At 36.2% G+C, this 21,447-nt stretch overlaps 6 protein-coding genes across 6 annotated transcripts; 2 read left to right on the forward strand and 4 right to left on the reverse strand.

Moving 5' to 3' along the window:
- The first annotated feature begins 7,069 nt into the window (after positions 1-7,069).
- On the forward strand, positions 7,070-7,891 carry LOC117781104 (cilia- and flagella-associated protein 299-like). Its single transcript, XM_034617819.1, has 2 exons — positions 7,070-7,418; positions 7,478-7,891. Exons 1-2 carry the CDS (start codon positions 7,380-7,382, stop codon positions 7,859-7,861), a joined length of 423 nt encoding a protein of 140 aa, XP_034473710.1. The 5' UTR covers positions 7,070-7,379; the 3' UTR covers positions 7,862-7,891.
- A 3,644-nt stretch (positions 7,892-11,535) lies between these two features.
- Positions 11,536-12,000, reverse strand: LOC117779824 (protein nemuri). Its single transcript, XM_034616144.1, has one exon. The coding sequence runs from the start codon at positions 11,998-12,000 to the stop codon at positions 11,536-11,538; it is 465 nt and encodes a 154-aa protein (XP_034472035.1).
- A 2,092-nt stretch (positions 12,001-14,092) lies between these two features.
- Positions 14,093-15,190, forward strand: LOC117779827 (cysteine and histidine-rich protein 1-like). Its single transcript, XM_034616149.1, has one exon. The coding sequence runs from the start codon at positions 14,093-14,095 to the stop codon at positions 15,188-15,190; it is 1,098 nt and encodes a 365-aa protein (XP_034472040.1).
- A 1,081-nt stretch (positions 15,191-16,271) lies between these two features.
- Positions 16,272-17,251, reverse strand: LOC117780662 (cilia- and flagella-associated protein 299-like). Its single transcript, XM_034617286.1, has 2 exons — positions 16,795-17,251; positions 16,272-16,718 (listed from the first exon to the last, which is right to left on the reverse strand). Exons 1-2 carry the CDS (start codon positions 17,110-17,112, stop codon positions 16,329-16,331), a joined length of 708 nt encoding a protein of 235 aa, XP_034473177.1. The 5' UTR covers positions 17,113-17,251; the 3' UTR covers positions 16,272-16,328.
- Positions 17,252-17,530: 279 nt separating this feature from the next.
- On the reverse strand, positions 17,531-18,482 carry LOC117780658 (cilia- and flagella-associated protein 299-like). The gene is made up of 2 exons (XM_034617283.1): positions 18,015-18,482; positions 17,531-17,952 (listed from the first exon to the last, which is right to left on the reverse strand). Exons 1-2 carry the CDS (start codon positions 18,327-18,329, stop codon positions 17,560-17,562), a joined length of 708 nt encoding a protein of 235 aa, XP_034473174.1. The 5' UTR covers positions 18,330-18,482; the 3' UTR covers positions 17,531-17,559.
- A 438-nt stretch (positions 18,483-18,920) lies between these two features.
- LOC117780858 (cilia- and flagella-associated protein 299-like) lies at positions 18,921-19,775 on the reverse strand. Its single transcript, XM_034617533.1, has 2 exons — positions 19,403-19,775; positions 18,921-19,345 (listed from the first exon to the last, which is right to left on the reverse strand). Exons 1-2 carry the CDS (start codon positions 19,715-19,717, stop codon positions 18,953-18,955), a joined length of 708 nt encoding a protein of 235 aa, XP_034473424.1. The 5' UTR covers positions 19,718-19,775; the 3' UTR covers positions 18,921-18,952.
- Between the last annotated feature and the right edge of the window lie 1,672 nt (positions 19,776-21,447).

Consider the following 21,447-nt stretch of genomic DNA (forward strand, 5'->3'; position numbering starts at 1 on the left):
GAACACTACCAACTGTGTTAATAAATCACAGAAGCCTGAAGCAAAAACATAAATTACAATTAAAACTAAAGGTATAATTATGTTATCTCTGTTTTGCAGACGGAGAGACAGAGAAGCATAGAAAACATTTCACACATACAATGCCCTTGTCGATTCGCTCTCTCTCTCTCTCCCTCTCTTTCTCTCTCTATTTGGTTATGTAACCTTTATGTTTCACCTTTTGCATCTATTAATTATGTGAGAGTGTGTATTAATACGACTGTAGATACCATATAATAGAAACTATACTTTTAGCAAAGTTTTGCTGTAGTTGCAGCTCCATATATGAGTATAAAATATAATTTAAATGCCCCATGCCAAGGCCAAAAGTCCAACTGGTTGTCTTTTGTTGTCGCTTGTCGACTTAATTAACATCATGTGTGGCACAAATAATTTATCCCACCTGTCGAGTGCCATGCACCCTTCATCTGGTTAATTTCAATGCAATTACATTAGCTTGCTGTATGTATGTATCTTTAAGATACAACTTTTTACGGGTAGTCGTATCTAAGCCGCTTAAAGTGGCGCCAATGCGATTAGCAGACATCGTCGACTTTTAGCACTTAAAATGCAGTTGCCATACTCCTAAACCCAAAGCAAGTCAAGCATATGGTCAACGGGATACATTCATGTCCCCATTTCCATTTCCATCTCCATTTACCATCCACATCCGTATCCGCCTCCGTTTTCGTATCTGTTGTATGTGTCGCCGTATTTTATAGTTAAACTTTCGCCTGGACACGCCCAGTTTAGAGTGTATGTTGTTGTTTTGTTATCTCCTTTGACATTCCCTGCCACAGTTCATTTTGTTTTCACTGCAATTTCTTCCTTGTTGTACACAATTAACAGCTATTGCTGCTGTGGCACTTGCTGCTCCTCCTCCTTCGTCCCTCATCCGACGTCTGTTTGCTTTTGAGAGGAGCGGAAAGAGGGGACTATGTTTGCGTACTCAGTTGCTTTAGTGGGCGTGGGTGTGGGCGTGGGCGTGTCCCACTGTAATATGCGCATTCGCTAGCAACCAGTCAACCAGACCAGCCCCAATTGTTGCCCTGAGCCTGTTGAGTTTTGATCCTTTCGATGCTCCTTGCTGAGACTTGCATAATGAGTTACATGTTTGTTGTGGTTTCGGTTGCTTTGAGGTCTTCTGTTGCCTTTGTTACTATGTAGGACTAACGATTTGAACGATTAGCCGCAATCTCAATGCGCCCAATTTAATGCCAAATTCGAATTATATAAATTATTTAAAATTAAATTAATAAACATTAAAAATCAATTGAGTGATTTTGTTATAATTTTTTTTTTTTTAGCATAATTAAAGGTGCATTGAGATTGCCCTTTTTGGTAATTATAGTTATTATAATTTATTAAAAATATTAAATTTGATTGAGTAATTTAAATATAAAATTTCAATCCCTTTTACAATAAAATAAATCGAACTATTTTGACCCACTTTAAGTGTATTTAAATACTTATAAATATAAATGTTATTTATAAGAAATTTTCCTATGAAATTTTATGTAAGTATTATTATCTATAATCTATTATTTCTTAAATTCTTTAAAATTGATTTGTTTATCTTTAAAAATAATTTTTATAATTATCAAAATTATTTTAGCAGTAATAAAAATAAAAATATTTTTTGCATTTTTTACAGTTTATATTATTTTTAATATAAACGAATAAATACAGATTCTCGTCGACGGCCCTAGAAGCTAGTGACACATAAGCTTGAGTATTTTTTTTAAATTTTCTAATCAGTTTCTTTTTCATACATGATAAATATAAATTTCTTATGCTTTGTTTGTTTTATAAATTAAAAGTAAGGCAACTAAATCACAAAAATATCACATAAGTTTATTTTAATCAAAAATAGTTTAGCATATGACTGCATTCTCTTTGGGGACGGAAATATTTTAAATCAAAAACGTTATCAGTCAGAGAACAGTTCTGAGCAGAGCCGATTCAAGCTGGGGGCTATCAAGATCTATTGCAAGTGACAACTGGCAACAAATGATTTAGAAAATGATTTATGGCACATTCATCTAATTACCACAACGCCCGCAGAGCAGGACAGAGCAGGGAGCCGAGAATTTGGACTCTGGACTGGTGGACTCTGCTACTGACCATGAACGATACATGGATAGAACTCAGGCAAAAAGGCAAACCAAACAATGCTGATGACAATTGTGAACGTTTTGTTGTGCGTAACTGTGACTGTATCCTTGAATGTGTATATGTGTTGGTGGTGCAATATGTGTACAACACCATTGCTGACATTAATGACGCATGCCATCAGTCAGTATATGGAGGAGGAACAAGTGGAAAGTGGCATGTGGCATGTGGAAAGCCTGTTGCTAAGCCTTTTTCCGCGAATGCAGCGCATCAATCTCAACATCAGCTGTCTGTTCCGGGGGACTGAGACAGCTAAGGGATTGAGGAACAAATTCCGGTCCTAGCACCCGTATTAATATCGCATCAATTATAATTTTCATCTGGCAGCAAACTACGTTGACAACCAAATGCGTTTTAGTTATGTGATTTGTTGCAATTTTTGCTCCCATTTTCCCCAAACTGTTGATTGTTGTTGATATGCTTCTGCTTTCCATTTTCATCCAGATCATGTATCAATTTTGCACTGACAATTTAGCCTTTATTGATATTTCATTTTGGTTTGTTGGAAAAACAATATCGAAATGAAATAAAAGTAACATGCTTTTCTATTGATTTATCATTATGGTCGTCGTGTTTGTTTGACATTTGTTTTGGCCCAACCATTGCAATGGTATTGACAGTTTTGGCTAATGATTTCTTGTCAACTACACCGTATTGTGTGTCCTGTGTTCTTTGTGCAATTGTTAATAGTTTTGATTGAAGTGCTTAATTGGCTTCAAATCCAAGCAATAACTTAAATTTGTTCAACTTTAAGTTGATGCAACAATAAATACCCAGTACTTTGTTAGTATCTGTGATACCATAAAACATATTAACACAGATTAAAAATGGGGGACACAAGCAAGGTAACTTTTGTGTTTCTTATCAGAGACTGTTGAAACTTTTAGAATAGTTGTGATGCACATTTTCAATTAGCACTGGATCAAACAAAATGACTAAATCAGAGTTTCCTTCTTAGTTTGCAAACGAAACAATTTTCATAAATCTGAGCTAAGGCAAGGAATATTTAATAATAATACATTAAAAAAAAAAAAAATATAATAACAAATATCAACTTGGTATAATGCAATAATGTAATTATTAGTTTTTCTTTTGTTATCAATCTAAAATTAAACTTGAAATTAAGTTCTTGGCACTGATGTTAAGTGTAAAGTATAAAGCCGCTTTTCCTTTCGAACTGCGCCTGACAACTGCTTAGCGTATCAGACGCAGAAATAAATTCAAAATTTAATTCAAATCAAAACTTCTCATAGCGTGGAGAGGAAGAGCAGAGTTTCAAAGCTTTTCAATGCTGTTTTTCCAGCATCTGTCAGAAAAATAAACAAAACTGCAAATTTTATCGTGCTGAACGTTTATGCGCAAATTGCTTCCAGGTTTCCGTCGCGTTGTCTGTCCGCTTGTCGCCTTATCGAATTTCAGGCAACGATGCGGCGAACAGTGTGAGGAGGATGATGCCAGGACTCAGGACTCAGGACTCAGGACGAGAGTGGAGACTTGAAGGCACCAGTCGCTGGATATAGAGACGCCGTGTTGTTGCCAGTTGACAATGGGCACCGATTTCTTCATGGCGTGCTCCCTAGCATAGTAAAGAAGTTTCTCTGCTCAAGGCGTGAAATGAAATCGACAGTAATTTGTGTTTATCTCTCTTTATGTGTATGAGTTTGTGTTTGTGTGTGTGTTAAAATAACAATTGTCACAACTTTTGCTTGGGTTTTGCAATGTGAAAAGTTCTACGACGCGAAATTACTTTAATTTGTGAACTTGACTTTATCAAACTATAAGATCCAACGACTTGTGTTAATGTAACCAACAAATATTTCATCTTTGACTTTGATTTGAAGTCAATAAGCCAGCTTTATCATATCGCCATATGTCTATTTGGGCAGAGGTAGGGCAAGGAAAGGAAGTGGAAATGGAGCTCCCAATGTCGCTTTGATGGCGCATAAGTAAGTGCCTATGAATAATTCATGTCCTATTTATACAAAATCGAAATGATAATCGTGCACTTTAGCATTTAAATCAGAGACGCTGACTAGAAACGGGACAGGGAACTTTTGCAGGGTGTCCCTGAGAAGAAGGGGTAAAAGGGAGTGAAAAAACAAACAAATTTACATAGATGCGGTGTGAGTGAATTGTAAAATGGTTAAGCTATTGTAGATTGTAGACTTGACGATTGGTTAAGACTTTTTTTTAAGCTTGCAAATCGCTAACAAAACACAATAATCGACTCTTGGTTTACGAGGGATAAATTATTTATTGAGTCTTAATAGGAGAGTCAATTTGAAATTAATATGACACTGCAATTAATGTTTTAAGTGAACTACACAGAATTTTAGACAATTCAACAGAGTATTCATTAAAACTTACTTTAATGAATAGGTAGACGTATAATTTTGAATGATTAATCCACAGTGATAAAAATTATTTCCTTATATATTTTTATACTATTTAAAATTATTTGGTCATGTTTCTTTTCTTTGTCATGTTGCTGCTGCTGTTCATATTTAGATTGTTTAATGGTATACGACCATAATTAAAATACCAAGCATAAATCAAGTTCATCAAATTGATAAGCTTTTAATTATTTGAAATAGACTGTAAAATTGTTTCGTTATGCCTTTATAGAGCACAAGTAATTCACATGCAATGTCGTTTGATTTGGCAATTTGCAAAGTGTCTCAGCATGAAATTGATTAACCATATCAAGTCATATGAAGTGATAACCATCTGTAATTATGATACTGCAAGCAGCTGCAACCGCTATTCATTTCCTTGCCATTACCGTTACCCAACCAGACTTGTTGCCGCTTGCCGCTTGCCGCTTGCCGCTTGCCGCTTGCCACTTGCCACTTGCGTGGGGCCAATTGACATTTATGGCTTGTGCGGGCATGCAAACCCGGCGATAACACGCCTCACTGAGCCCCAAGGAAAACTCGCACTGAACTCATGTTCAAAATGCCCGCTGCAGATGCGAGGCGAGTGTTCAATATGTTTTCAAGAGTTCAAGTTTCACTACCTCCAGATACAAGTACCTATTTATTCATAACTGTAGTGGCGTTTAACCCGTTTTGCCACGCCCACGCCACCCTCGGAGCGCCCTGCAGCACTTACGCACTGGCAGCCTGTCAAGCATGCATTTTTGCATTAAATTGTCTTGTTGAAGGGGAAATCGCATACACTTAATGCCATAGTAAGACCGATTTGCATGGGACTTCAGTACGGTCTGGATGAATGATAAGGGATACGGGAAGAGAAAGAAGCAGGAGAAATTCACTTGGCATTGTTGTCAGCAGCTCTTGAAATGCATTTCGCCTGACAGTTGATAAACGACATGAGCACTGAAGGACTGAGTGCTTACATATGTATGTACTATATAGTATATAGTCGAGTTTACTTTGCCTTTGCCGAATCCGAAATTCTAAAATACATTCACACATTTTTCTATTCGTGAATCTTTCAAGTGCCCAACTGAGTGATGATTGTCAGACGTTTCCATCTTCATCTTCATTTTCATTTCTTTTTTTTATTTTTTTGTTGGCGGCTTATCGCACACTTGTTGCAGGGGCTTTGCATAATTTATGATCTTTAGTGTAATTGCCCTATTTTATGTCGGCATCCAAAGATTTAACGACCCTCCCATATTTTTAGGCGTCGTCGTCGTCGTCGTCGTCTTCTTATCATGTACCACATTATGTGGACCAGGGCCCAAACCAAAAGGAAAGGGTTGTGGCACTTAAGCCCTTTAAAATTTATGTCAAATGCATTTGTAAAATATGCCAAACGAACGAGTGGCAATACCGATTTCTACGCCATTTAAACTAACTCAGTGCTTAGCACAGTGGGACAAACTTAGACAAAGTATTCTAATTAACGGAATTTATTTAAATCGTTTTATTTGATACATGATTTATTTTAATTTATTTAATTATTAATAAATTATTAATGTGGAAACCTTCTCAACTATATAGCTTACAAGATATTCTGAAATCTGTGTTTTTAAAGATACTAATCAAGATATTTATTCTACATATATTATAATACAAATTACTACAAAATATTGTATATTAAAAGACTATGTTATACGTTTATGGGACACTTTTAAATTAAAGTTAATCAAAGTTGGAAATATATTCACTTCAAATTTTATATATTCATAATATTATTATGTTTTCAGTAAGACATTTTCACAAGATAAGGACAATTTATCCTTAAGTATGTTATTATAATTATTGCTAGTAATATACTTGACGTTTAAGCCATAATTTACCATTGTACAGGAAAATCCTCCAACCGCCAATGTCGCTGCCAATGGAAAACGTTTTCTGCCAACATTCGAGTAAAAACAAAGCACGATAAAAAAATAAAAAAATCTTTGTGCATTTTCGTGCAGTTGTTGGTTGTGGCAAATGTTCGTGCAAGGAAAATGTAATTTTTACTGCACGTTTGAGTTTGGAAGTGGCAATGTTCCTACACATATGTATATACCATACATACTCATATGTATGAATGTATGTGTACACTGTACACGTATATGCATATAAGTCGCAAATGCAACAAAATGGCGACAAGCGACCACGTTCCTTGTCTTTCAGTGTGTGTTGTCTTTATCAGCATCGTCCTCATCGTCGTAGTTTTTGTGTTTTTGTATGTTTCTTGGCTTTTATAGGAAATACATTTTCACTATTTTCCCTGTAAGCACTCGCCAGCGTCTTGGGTTGTGTATACTCTGTTGCTCATACGTAGGATATTTTAATTTGAAATATTTAAATATCTAAGCATATTAAGTCAGAAATATATTGTACATCAACGAATACACATCACCGTAAAATATATAACTCTAATTCGACTCAAATATATATTTATATACTCGATTATAAAAAGAGCATATTAACCATGTCGGCCAATTTGGATCTTAGCCTATTGAATTTTTCAAGCTACAGCGATTACTTGAATTCCTTTATAAAGGCCGATGACTATCTTTATTTGGGCAGTATGTCAACTGTAAGAAGATTTGTAAAACTTGGTTATCGCAGCTCCGGAAGGTGTGTGAGGAGATTGAATTCGACAAGATAAGAAGCCAGCTAGCTGCTATTCTTAATCCGAGGGTCTCATCTGATATCCTTTATGGAAGATACTTCAAAGGAACTGATGCTGCTTTAAAAGCCTTAATGGAACGCGAGGAACCAAATTTGCTTCTGAAATTATCAGTAAGCTGTTGGCATGGATAATTACAATGATTGATTTATTGACTCCTTTATCTTTCTAGACCATTATATTCTTACAGGTACGACAACGTAGTGGCTTCGACATATCGGGCTATATTGACTTTGAGAAGAGTCTGCGTGACTGTCATTTTAAAAAAGCAGATAGAACCAATTGGAAAGCCGTTTTTGAGGGTAAAACCCTTTTACGACCAAAACCAACAGACTTAAGTTATTATGACTGGCACAAGGGACACGTATACCACAATAATACTGACAACTTCCATGCCGTTAATGGAGGAGAAAGTCTAGTATTTATGCATAAAGCGGATCATAAGCTTATTCCGGTTACCGATAAACCCAGTATGTATTCACAAAATGTTGACCGTTTTATGATAAAATCTGAATTGTACGGATTTATGACTTTATATGATCACGTTGTTAGATGAGTTCTAAATAAATTGAAAACTTGGGGAAGATTTTCTTTTTTTAAACTATGTTTTTTTGATCGAATAATATCAATATTTTTGGATTTCCATTACGACAATTTAATAATTTAATCTTTAACTTCGCTTGCTGAGTATCTTTCCGTTGAGCATCAAATTATTATGCATTTTTGGTTATTTTATTCTTTTATCCTTTTGCAAATAATGCATGCAGAATGCGAAAATTTCCTACCATAGCTTATGGCAGGCTGACTGGATGGCTGACTGGATAGGCAGGTGAGTGTGGCATTTACACACGTGATAGTGTGCTCTAAATTTGGTCACGAAATGCCAAAAATGTTTTTGGCGTTAAAGAAGTGCAAACGATGTTGCTCAGACAACCAACAACAAATTTAAAGATCCATCCATCCTTTTTGTCCTAACTAAAGTTCGGTCTTAAATTTGATTTTTAAAATTAAAAGGATGATAAAGTCGAGAAAAATTAAAATAAGGAATTCAGTTGTGCATATAAATCAATACGCACTTCTGTGCAAATACTCGTACTCGTATGCTTGTGCGTGCATGCGTGCTCAATATATATTGCGCAAATAAAATGACGCCAACAAGCACGCACCATATTGTATTTATGTAAATTTATTTCCGTTACATTTCCGCCGTTCAATTGAAAATCGTCGTGTGATTTTCCTTCTCTCTTTTTAAGCTTGTGTGTATATTTGTTTTGCTGTTCACGCTGAAGACTGAATGCTGCCCCCAAAAATCACTTCGGCGTGGAAATCACAGCAGCCTGCCAAAATATATATTAACACAAAGCGAAAGAAAACAAAAATTTTCTCGAAAAAAAACTACAAATATGCATCATTTATTTATAATATATTCGTTTGGGTAGCCTCGGTTCGAAGGTCTCATTACGAGGCTGTTCACTCGGGCATGTAAAACTGTAACAAGAAAATTATTTTTTAAATTTATGTATAAGCAAAATAAAATGTTGAAATGTACGACAAAATGCTGCGAAATATTTTAAAATAGTATTTTTAAATTGAAAAAATTATATTCACGAAATATTATTATTGCTTTAAAGAAAAATCACACTTAAAAAATTAAAATTTCAATTTCTATTCGGTTTAATAAACTATAAATTGATTGTATACCATTATAAGACACTAGCTTAATAACTTTTTTTAACGACACAAAAATTCAACAACAATTTCTATTTCATAATAAAGTGTTTAAAATGTTTTCTGAAAGAAAATAAAATCATTTTAATCCATTATAATACTTAAATAACTTGAGATTTGACTTACATAAGAATAAAATTATGCATTATTACTGGTCAAAAATGTATTCTGAACTTAATTATGTGAATAGAGTACTTGGTATAATTTTTTTATTAAACAATATTTATATAGATGATGATGATTTCAAAACTGTGTAAAAGGTAGAACGTTATTGTAACATCGGCACAAAATAAATACATGACCTATAGAGACCTTTAGTGAAGAAAGCAATTGATTCAGCTGCCAAGAAAGTGCTTAAGCTTCGATTGCTCTATTTTGAAATGTTTTCTTCAGCTATATAAAAATGTTGATCATAAGAGGCTGCCTGAATATTCATGCAATATCTTTTACAATTCAACAGCTTTCTTTGCACACTTTAGACGATAAGTTCTTCAGACTCGACCACATAAAATGGCAGCCAAATTCAATTTATTTACCTTATTGTCATATCTAAATTGTTTGACTTTGGCTTTTGTTGTTGCTCAAAAAGGCAAACAATGGGATAGCTTATTGTTTTTCAAACAGATGCACACAACGGCAGACTTTTGTTACACATACACACACACACACACACTTATACACATACACAAGTAAATACATGAATATGTGAGAGCAACATTTCTTTGTCTATTCATCAGAGCAAAAGGCCGATAAGCACAAACGTTGAGCTGATGAATAGGAAATTACAAAATTCTCAATGCATATTGTGCGCTTAATTAAACGTCGAGAAAGAACTTGTGCCTTCTCTCTCCAAAATCGTAGTAACGAGTAGCGATTTTCAAGTAACGAGTACTGAATAACGATGAATTATGAGCAGCGAGGCATCAGCTCAGATGAAGCTCTCAATGCGAGTATCGTTCTGATTATTTTTGGGACCTGTCTAGGTCCTGAACCATATCGAGTTGATGTCCCCTCCTGATGCCTATAAAACAATAACAATAGAAATGCTCATCAATGCGGTTGGCTGCTCATCAAAATGTTGATGTTGCAGCTGCCTCAACACATGGATTTAATTTCCTGCAATGTCCCGGTCCCTGTCTATGCCCCTCATCAGATGCATCTACAAACTTTTTGAAGTTTAGTGTGCGTGTGGAAGTTTAGAGGCCTGACAAACTCATTTACCATTTTCCATTTATGCAACGGATCGTCTCATCTGGTTCAACCAGAAGAACTTTTCTGTTGATATACTTGCAGCATAATGGCCTGACTGGTTTGCCTGCAACGCGGTTTGGTTGTATGCGAATGTTGCGCCAAGTGTTGCCTAATAATCCAAAAATGGACCATCTTGGCGGCCGCAAAACTTTTGTCCGCCAAGTGTATACACTGACAAAGAAGTTTCCTAGAGTGTATAGCCAGGATAAGTTGAGACAGCTCGACTGCTGCTGCTGCTGTTGCTGTTGTTCCTTTAGCAGCTGCAGGCCAGAAACATTGGCACATTCATCATTTTTGAGGCCGGGCAGAAGGCAGCAGAGTGTGACAACAACAACCACAGCAGCAACAACGGCAACGGCAACAGCAACAGCAACAGATGTTGCAGGCAGCCGCGGCAATTTCTTGTCACACGTCACGTCGCCTGCTTCAATCAGAGAAAGAGGAGCTGGTGCTGACGAGAGAACAGGCTTCCAGCATTTTCACCACAGGCATTTTTCGCATACTGCTGAAAAGTTTTCCATGTTGGCCAAAGAATTTTAGCATGCTGTGTATTAACAAACGATTTAAAGTTGCTTTCATTTTAAACGTATGCGACAACTGCTTGAAAGCCACTTTAATGGGGATTGCGAAATAGCAAGTTGTTAAAATGCATAAATTGGTTCAAACGTAGAAAAGAAAAAGCATTTAAATCTTAAAGGGTAAGGTTCAAAACTCATTTTTAAAGATATTAGTTAAAATAAATTTAGGCATTAAGTTCCAAACTTAAATTTTTATGTTAATAATTTTACACTCAATTATTTAATTTGAAACTCACTCTTAAAACATTTATTAATTTCATTTTATATTTAAATCAGTAAATAATAAAAAATTCAAGATTAAAAAAGTATAAATTCTGAAAACGAATTGGAAATATTTTATCCTGTGAAGCTGTCCAAAATTTGCATAAATCTGAGCTCTAGCTAAATGCATTTTACAGACTTCCTAACTGTTATTTAATTCATTTAAATCATTGTTCAAGAAATAAAGAAGTATTTTATTAAGTTAAAATGTGAAAATATATTTTGACAATTTTTTTTTTACAGATGTACAGTATAGGGTGAAATAAATATAACACAAATCATTACACAAGTCAGTTCGGTGTTTAAATGTTTTACATGTATGTGTGTGTGTGTATTTGTGTGCCTGTGTCGGTGTGTCTTTGTTTATCTCCATGTGTGTGTGTGTGTGTGGTCTTTGAGTCTGGGCAATTGCTTAACCGCGGAGGGGTCTGCCACCACGTCTCCTGATCGTGCTACGACGACGGTTGCGGTTGCCACCACGACGCCTGCGGTTGCCACCACGACGTCTGCGGTTGCCGCCACGACGACGACGACGGGAGTTGCGGCTGCGACGAGGACCACGACGACGACGCACAACACGACGGGCACGGGCATCATCCTTATTGGAGCGCACAACGGTCTCCCTCACATTATCCTGTTTGCTGACAGCCGCATTGTGATTCTCATTCAGTTGCAGCTGATTGTTGTCACCTGCATCTTGATCCTGCTCCTGCTCCTCCTCCGGTTCTCGCTTCACCTCAACATCACTGGAATCCTTGGTGTCCCTCGACTCCTCTGATGACAGTACGGCGCCGTTGCGACGTTGGGCAGCTGCCTCGGTGGCCACCAGGCAGCAAAGTGCCGCTAGGACAAAGATCAGTGCGTACTTGGATGACATGCTCAGTCCGTTGGTTGCTTGGGGAACAACGGAAGTGTTTGTGATGCTTTCTCTGCGCCATGATGGGCGTTTTATAGTGGGCTTCATCTGGTTTTTCGGATGCAGCCAACTGCTTAAATATTTGTCCACTGCAAGTGACGATCCCCCGCACTCTTCACCCATTTGGTAACTTGCCTTCAGCTGTGTTTGATGTTTGTGTCTGTTCTTAGCCAAAGTTGTTGGTCATGTTATTAATTTGATCTTTTGTTTGGTGTTGCCTCTCAGCTGCCAGATATTTATTTTCTTTTCAATGCATTTCCCCTTCCCCATCTCGCGCTCTGCCTTCGCTTTATTTCCTTGCAAATCGCTTGTGGCCTTTACCAGGCTCTGCTCCTTGTTCCAGATAATTGGTTTCTCCAGCTCCATTGCAGTTCAAACACGCTAACCCGTTTGCCAACGGAAAATATCATTTAAAAAGAATAACGTAAATAATCGAATTGTGCACAAAAGCGATTTGAGTTGCGCTTTCCTTCTCCTATTTTCCGATGCTCTTTGCTCCCTGCGCCTTAACCCTCGTGGTGGCCCATTGTTTCCTGATTGTCGTCCTGCGAATATGGGAGATAAAAGACTGTGAAAAAAACAAGTGCAAATATAATTTATTTCTATGGCTTATATAGATGAAATATTAAATGTGTAACAGGAAACAAAGTTAGAAAAGTTTTCCTCTATTTTTGAGAAATTAAATACCATTCTAAAGTTTTATAATGCATTTTAAAAAATGTTTCAGTAAGTAAGATATATATTTAAATATATTTTAGGAATATATATATATTTTTATTATATTATTCAGTTTCTTAATGGGTGATTATTGAAATTCTATCTTAGTTTCTGCTTGGTTCTCATATCTTATATTTAATTTCGAGTTTTACTCTGCGACAGTATAACATTAAGAAAACGCTAAGAAAAAATATTTACAGAAGTGTGGAATACTATGTCATTCTAATAAAGTAGCCTATAAATTAATAGAATCGATTATTAAGTTTTGTAACAGAATCTACAGCTAAAGTGAAGAGTGAGAAGATGAATGGCTGTTAGCTCACTCGATCTCTATTTCCAGGGTATTTCTCTGTCGAGCATTTTCAACTAAACCGTCGCGCTGCATACCATTTGAAAAGCAGTTGGGTTGCAGATTGGAATCACCGCCTATTAAAAACTGCAGAGCAAACAGCATGCAGCGATTTACTTGTGACTTCAAATGAACTACAAATTGACGGCAGGATATAGACGATATGAACATAAAGGAGATTGCAGGACACACCGAATGCTGAATGTACTCGCCTCTCTTTTTGGCCAGCTGCCAGTAATCAAGCGTATTTATTGCGCTTAAGCGAGTTGCCAATAATTTCTGCTTTGGCAGCTGCTGGCATTAAGGCGTGTGGGCAAGTGGGCGTGACAACACGGGCAATGCCGGCGCCAATGTTGTGGCACGTACAGCAAGCGGAAATCACGTGGCGAGCATTTGTTGAAATGATTTAGCACTGTTTATTATTTAGCCAAAATAAGTTTATTTTTCGTTGCCTTTGTCTCTTCAGTTTTTACTACTTTTTGGTAGTTTGTCAAACAGTGAAGTTTTGAGTGAAAACAAAACTACTTTTACCAAGGCAAAACTAATTTAAATAACTTATGTATGTGTTCTAATTGGCAGTGAGCTAAGTTGTGCCACTTTGGTCAAACTCTAAAAGTTGAAAATTAAAAAAAAAAAACATTTTTAAAATAACAATATTGTATATTTGATATTTTATTCACAATCGCAGAAAGTTTACATATGTATTTCAATGCAAAAATACGCTTACTAAAGCGGGAAAAGCCGCTCTGGCGCCATCTAGCGCCTACAATTTTATTTATTTTATTATTTTTATGAGATGTGAGATAAGGTCTCGTAGGGTGCTTCGTCGAGCACATTCAAATAGTTCGATATACTTGTTATCTAAGTGGGAGCTGTCTTAGTCAACATATAACTTACGATTAAATTGTAAGGTTGATCCTAGACCTGAACACATTCTCAGAAATCTTTTGATAATCATTGCCTAAATATATTTTTGTTACAATCAACATGTCGTCTGAGGATTTCCACTTCGTTCAGGTACGCGGGACAAGTCCTCAATGGCCCACTGAAGAAATCAATCAACCATCCATAAATCGCGATGTGGTGATCGACACAGATGATGAGGTGAACAATGTGCCGGCAGGGAACGGGTTGTTCATAAATGGAGGAGAAGATCCCGCAGATCTAGATATCTTCCGTTGTATTGTGTGCGACACATTGCCATTTGTCGAGGTGCTTCACTGCCAACAAGGACATCCCATTTGTGCCGGCTGCTATCAGATTCGCGTGCTGGACAAGATGCTGGGCGCCCAGTTGGGCACCTGTCCACTGTGCGGAGTGCGGATCTATCGTCATCAGCCGTTTCGTCACCTGATTGCTGAACGTAGACTGTATGATGCTGTTGTGGCCTGTGAGAGATGCGAGATGCATTTGCCACGTGGTCGGCTGCGTCTTCATGGAATCAAGGAATGCCCCAAGAGACTGATCACATGCAAATACAAGCGCATAGGCTGCAAGTGGAAAGGCGAATTGGGTGTGCTAGAAGAAGCACATAGGGAGAACTGCGAGTATCGTCATAAGACAGGCTTAGAATTGTTGGATGAACTGCGTCAGATTCAAGAGAAGCGCGATGCCAAGCGCTGTCAACTGGTTAATATTATGAAGTTGTTGCAGCTGCCACATATCACTGCACGCCTGCTACACCAGCTGCCCCACTTGGAAACCTTTCCACGCAACCACTTTGTTACTGGCCCCATCTTTAAGGCTTTCGGTCAAAGCTGGTCAGTTAAACTCAAGTGGCAGGCACCCAACAACTCCGATGAACCATATGACCAGCAATCCGACAATTGCTCCTTGCTCTTCCAACTGTGCCTGGAGGAATCCGACTGCCTGCAACTGCGAACTCCTCTTGGTCTTACATACACTTTGATCAGTGGCGTCTACTCGGATGTACGATTCCAGCCGAATCTCTGCGAGAAGTACGATTTCACTACGGATAACATGGATGGTCCACCGACTCTTCTCTATGAAAACTCTTGGCAGAATCTCGCCATTCTTCTAAATAAGCGTGGTTTTTACGCCCGTCTACTGATGGCTCGTCTCTAATACCTACAGACCATAAATGATATGCATGCTGTTTGATACACATATACTTAAACATAAGGTTTTCCTATTGCATGTGTTATATGATCAAGAGTTTCGTTAGGAAATATATCGTTAGCCAAGACTAAGATTGAAATAAAAAACTCAAAGTTATCTTATATTTAGTCAACTTATTCACAGATAAAAAATTGGATTTTTAAAATCAGACAGTTTTAATAGGCTATTTCCATGAGCACTCACATTTGCCACATTTGCTCACATTTGAATGTGTCAGATTTTTGGCTTTTCACGACCAAATGTGAAACTGTTAAAACATTTTCCATTCAAACGAAATGAATCAGCAGTTCGATTTCTGTGCAAAAATTATAAAAAGCTGAAAATAATTACATTTTCATTATTATTTTGCAGTTATAATTCGCACAAATTTTATGCTGACTTATATTTATTGAGCAGAACAGCTGGTAAAAGTGTTAATACCTTTTTTTTCACGATTTTATCGATAAACATCGCGTGTTCGATAAAAAAATACTAAAATTCACCGGGGTGAATGGCAAAAAATCTTAACATTCATTATGAATGAGTCATAATGATCATTCGGATTTTGTACTGAAATGAATTCCACATTCGGCCGGAATGATGAACATGGATTCGCATGTGTCAAATGTGCTGTCGTGGAAATAGGCTATAAAACAAACACTTTATTACAATTAGGATGTGGAATTTTTGCCTATAAATGCGTCTGGAGCCAAACTTAAGAAAATGGATTTACTAAACTATTGTATTAAAAAAAAAATTGTTTTTTTATACCAATTTGCTGTTACACATTTTCAACCAAAAATATGCTTCTCCGATTCTAGGAAATGGAACTGGAAAAGCTTATTTTAGTTTAATCCTTGATATAGTCACCCCTAAAGCTATACATAAAGTGATTCAAAAACAGGTTTCAATAAATCATTTAAATATCTAAAATTCTAATATAAACAACTTTCTGTAACTCAATCCAAATGCAAGCAATTTAATTAGTAGACAGTTGCCACCTATAAACTCATTAAAAATGTTACTTAAAATAAGGATTAACTTTGAAGATTTCTGATACTCAACTTTATCTGCTAGTCATCATATACACTCAAGTGATTATTTCTTACACAGGTTTTCGTACAATGTGATCGTATAATATTATAGTACCCAAAACTGGAGACAAAAACATTGTTCGCTTGGCAGTTGTTTGGAGAGATGGTTTTTGCTCTGGCACAATCATCTTGTGATCACCCTTGTGCAGGAATAATAACGAATGTCCTATTGACAACGTATGATAATTATCACTGTCATTATAGGTGACATATTTTTTTTGCGTATCGTAGAAGCTCAAGTCGCTTGGCCTGGGACGCAATTTATGGGTTCCCTGAAAAACTCCCTTCCAATTTGTTGACCCACGAGTGCTCATATCGAATTGCCGCAAACTGTGCTCATAATCCTTGTAACTGGATACATCAAACCCGCTTGGCAGTCGTACAACTATGAAGATAATGGTCTTGAATGAACGAGAAAAAGAGAATTGTTCTTGAAAATTTGATAGTTATTAAATATTCGTTATGTGTAGTGTTTACCGAAAGTTTTTTCAATAAGTTGGGTTTTTCACGTTCCGCCAATGCCAATAAAGCTGGATCATCTCCTTTTACCAGATGGCCACTCGTCAGACACAGCTTAATTTTTGGATTAATCACTTCGAGTGTCATTTCTTTGCATTTTTTAAACTCATCCTCCTCGTAGATTCTGCCAGCATTGCTGTATCCAAGCTTTACCAAAGCATTTATGGTTTTCTCATCATCGATATATCGTTGATCCTTGATGCTTTGGAATGATTTAAGATATTCGGAATACGTATTAAAATTAAGTAAAGTGAAGTCTGGTCGTAAGGCAGCCATTTTCTTCCTATTTTTTTTTGGTGTTCTTAAGATTATAATTTTTTTTAATGTATTTTTCGTATTTTTATTTATTTTTTTTTTTTAAATATTTTTAGTGTGTGTATGTTAGAGGTTCCAATGTAGAATTGTAACTGTAATAATTTTTTGGCTTTAGCCTGCTAAGTTGACGTTCGGAAAAAATCTACACAAAAAATTTCCGTTTCAAATTGACAGAAGATCGAAGAATGATTCAACATAAGATCGATCTAGATTAGCGTACATATCAAATTTGCTGCTTTTAGCATCGAGGATCTCATTATTTAAAGAACCAATCGATATTTTAAAATCGCACAACCGATTATTGCTATTAAAAAATAGATATAATTAAGAACAGATTCTAACACGTTAAAAAAAATGTCAAAGCCCATTAAAACAATAATTCATCCTAAATATGCGGTTTAATTATCTTTAGCTAGGTTTCCTAACAATATGATCATAAAAGACTATATAACCATACAATGGCGAGTAAAGAAATGTACGCTTGACAAAGTCATTGTCGGGAAAATCAGAGGGATTCACAGATATAATCTTGTGGTCACCAATGTGCTTGAACATTAAAGAAGTGCCAACATGCATAACTTCAAAGTTGTCAGTGTTATTAAAGTGAATGTTTCCCGATTCCCAGTCATAGAAGCTCAGGTCATTACGATTGGGACACAACAATTTTCGACCTTCAAAGACAGCCCTCCAGTTGGTTGCCCCAAGTCTATGAACGGCACAACCGAGCAGACTATCCGCATAGTCAATATAGCCCGATATGTCGAAGCCAGTTCTCTTTCGTTTTTGCATGAAGATTATTGTCTAAGAAACGGAAAGTATTACTTAGAGACTACAACTTAAAGATTTATAATCATATAGCTTACTGATAACTTCTTATGCGCGTTGCGTTCCTCACGCTCTGCCAATGCTCTTAAAGCTGGATCATCTCCCACAAGGTACTGACTGTACAGCTTACTTACTATGGACTTTGGATTGATCAATTCCTGCAGGTGTTTCTTTGCTTCATAGAACTCTTGCTCTTCGTATATTACAGCATTACTGCAATATCCAAGTTTCACAAGGGATTTAATCACATTCATGCTTGACAAGTATCGATACTCCTCAATCTTAGTGAAGGATCGCAGATAAGCGGAATATGTATCGAACTTAAGCAGGTTAAAATCGCCTCGTCCCGCCATTGTACTTAAGTTTAGTTATGTAATGTATGAGTATGGGTGAAAAATGTTATATTTTTTATTTTATTTTGTGTAGTATTATTAGTGTTGTCTGTGTAGTTATTTGTTTATGAATAAATAGAGCGTACGAACATCTTTCTAGGATATGTGTACAAAGCTTACTAGATTATTAAAAATTACATTATTATAATCAAGTAAAAAATATTAACGAACAAAATTTGGAAGTAATGAATGTTTTTAATGTCGATTGAACATTGATTGAAATTTCAGTGTGATTTGTCTCGACCGAATGTTGACTTTTCCACGTTTCTATTTATTTTTGACATAGATCTATAAATTATTGTTCCTTCTCTTTTGACATGGCGTTACTTTTATCTAAGAAGAGTGCCCATTTGTAATGAGCCAATCCGTTTAAAATAAACTATTAAGCAACCAGAAATAAAGCATAACAACTCTGCTTGAAACTCCTCTGCATACCAGATATATTCCTCTATACACACGAGTACTAAACTCGCGTACCTTCTGGTATTTGACTGTGATATAATTTCCACTATGATCAACCAATTAGAAAAGAAGAAAAACAAAATATATTTCTTATAATTACTATTATGTTTAATAATGATATGCTAGGAAGCTTTCCTAACAATGTGATCGTAAATTGCCACACAACCATACATTGGCGATTGAATAAATGTGCGCTTTACGTTATCCTTAAAGAGAGAGTCCGCAGTTGTTACAGGAATGATCTTGTGGTCTCCAATGTGCTTGAACATTAATGAGGATCCGTAATTCACTATCTCAAAATTATTACTATTATTAAAACTAACGGCTCCCGTGTGCCAATCATAGAAACTTAAGTGATTGCGATTCGGTCGTAGCAGAATTCGACCTTCAAAAACAGCCTTCCAGTTGGTGGCTCCAAGACTGCGGGTTGTACATTTTTGCAGACTGTCGGCATAGTCTATATAGCCGGATATGTCGAAGCCATTACGCCGTCGTATTTGAAGAAATATAATTGACTAAGGGTAGAGTATTTGATTTGATTTGTAATTTAAATAAATAATCACAGTGCTTACTGCTAACTTTTTCTGCACATTGCGCTCCTCTCGATCTGCAAATGCAACTAGAGCAGGATCATCTCCCACAAGGTGTCGGCTAAAGAGCTGACTTCGTATGCTTTTAGGATTAATCAATTCCAATAAACGTTTCCTTATTTTATGAAAGTCATCCTCGTCGTATATTGTTGCGCTTGTACGATATCCAAGTTTCACAAAGGAATTGATTACCTTCATGCTTCCTAAATATCGATATTCATCAACCTTTGTAAAGGATTTCAGGTAATCCGAATAGCTATCGAATTTCAGCAAATTGAAGTCACCTCTTGTTGCCATTGTTATTGATGTATTTTAATGTTTCAATTGTTTCCTGATTGTAAGATTGTAGTATTTATTATAGATGTGGTTAGTAGTCTGTTTGGGAGTGTAATGAAGTAATCGAGCTAGAATTATTCCAGTACAAGCATACAAACCTACTTAGATTTAAAGTGTAAATCTAATAAAAATTCTTAAAGTATTGATATTTATTTAAGGCTCGTTCACACATCATTATGTAGTTCTTTTTGGCAAAATAAATTAAAGTACTCGTATATCCGAGACACAAATGAGACTCACGCACTTCGCCTTTGTCTCGCAACGTAAATTACGCGCATAAAATGAACATTAGATTCATATTTTAATGTGCCAATGCGACATTCACACACACATAGACAGGCACACACTCATGGGCACATTCGTAGTCATAAATAAAAGTAGGCTAACTGCACACACATGGAGCCCTATTCCTGAAAATGGCAACGACAGCTACAAAAAAGGTTATGCCAAATAACCTGCAGCTATTACAAACACAAACAAGCTTCCCACACACACGTCTAAATAAGTATATAAATGTCTGAGTGTGTGTGTCTACTTATTTCCTTTACAAATGAGCTTATTATGCGCCCGAGTCACAAAGTCATTGCGACTTAAAAGGATTTGCATGTGATTAGCAGCACGAAATGTAAACAAAATTCTTACGCCAAAAGACAAAAGCCAGCAAGTAATAAAGGACTTTTAATTTTAGTTATACGTTCTTTGGTTACTCTTCCATAATTAATTAAAAACGTATTAATTTGTTTGAAACAATTTTACGATGCTGTACATCTTATATGCAATTTTTTTTCATAAACATTCACACTTACGCACATTACGAATTTAGAAAACAAATGTTCAAGTAGTGTATTGTCAACTTAGGCAAAGTTACTGTGTTGAAACTTAATGATTATATAAAGCCCCAATATAAATTCATCAGATAATTTCAATATTTTATGTAGAAGATAAGCGACATGAAGAAACGGGAGAAGAATTCAATAAATAAAAGGATAAGTAAATCGAAGATGGTAAATAACCAGTAAAATAAATTAAATTTAATTGTATTAAATAAGTGTAATCCAGCTTCTTCTTCACTCAGTATTACAAAAGCCTTGATCTAGTTGATGTAGCCAGACAAAGGATACTTCCAAACAAAAGACGATTTGTAAACGCTTGAGAAGTTGAGCACCCAAAGAAAGGTCTCTTATGCTTTTGTGTGTGCTTTTGTAGGTACTTGATATTTGTGTTTGTATTGCGTATTTGGCAAATTGCCTTTCGGCGTCAGGAGGTATTAAAACAATGAACACATCATAATCATAATTTGTCTTGCCTAATTTCAGGAGCAGAACATATTTAACGTATACTTCTTTAAGAGAAAGAGTGAAAAAATATATGTATGTGTCTGAGTGTTGAAATACAATGCATAATTTAGCCATGCTTTAGGCCCGACTCAAACCAACTTAACTCAAGCTGGCAATATTAAATCGAAATTCTAAAACTCAATTGACTGACGCCTTGAAATTGACTTTGAGTGGCGCTGTGCGCTTCGATTGTCCTGCATAATGGAGACTGATTTAGCTTAAGCCGTGAACATCTGCACAAAAGCATCACAGAACAAATAGAAAAACCACTTTGCATTTTAGCCAAGCTGCTGACGTCTAATTGAAGCTGACTTAAAATAAAAGTGCTGCCGATGGACAGCAAAAGAATTGCTC

This window comes from Drosophila innubila (genome assembly GCF_004354385.1).
Source record: "Drosophila innubila isolate TH190305 chromosome 2L unlocalized genomic scaffold, UK_Dinn_1.0 4_B_2L, whole genome shotgun sequence".
NCBI lineage: Eukaryota > Metazoa > Arthropoda > Insecta > Diptera > Drosophilidae > Drosophila > Drosophila innubila.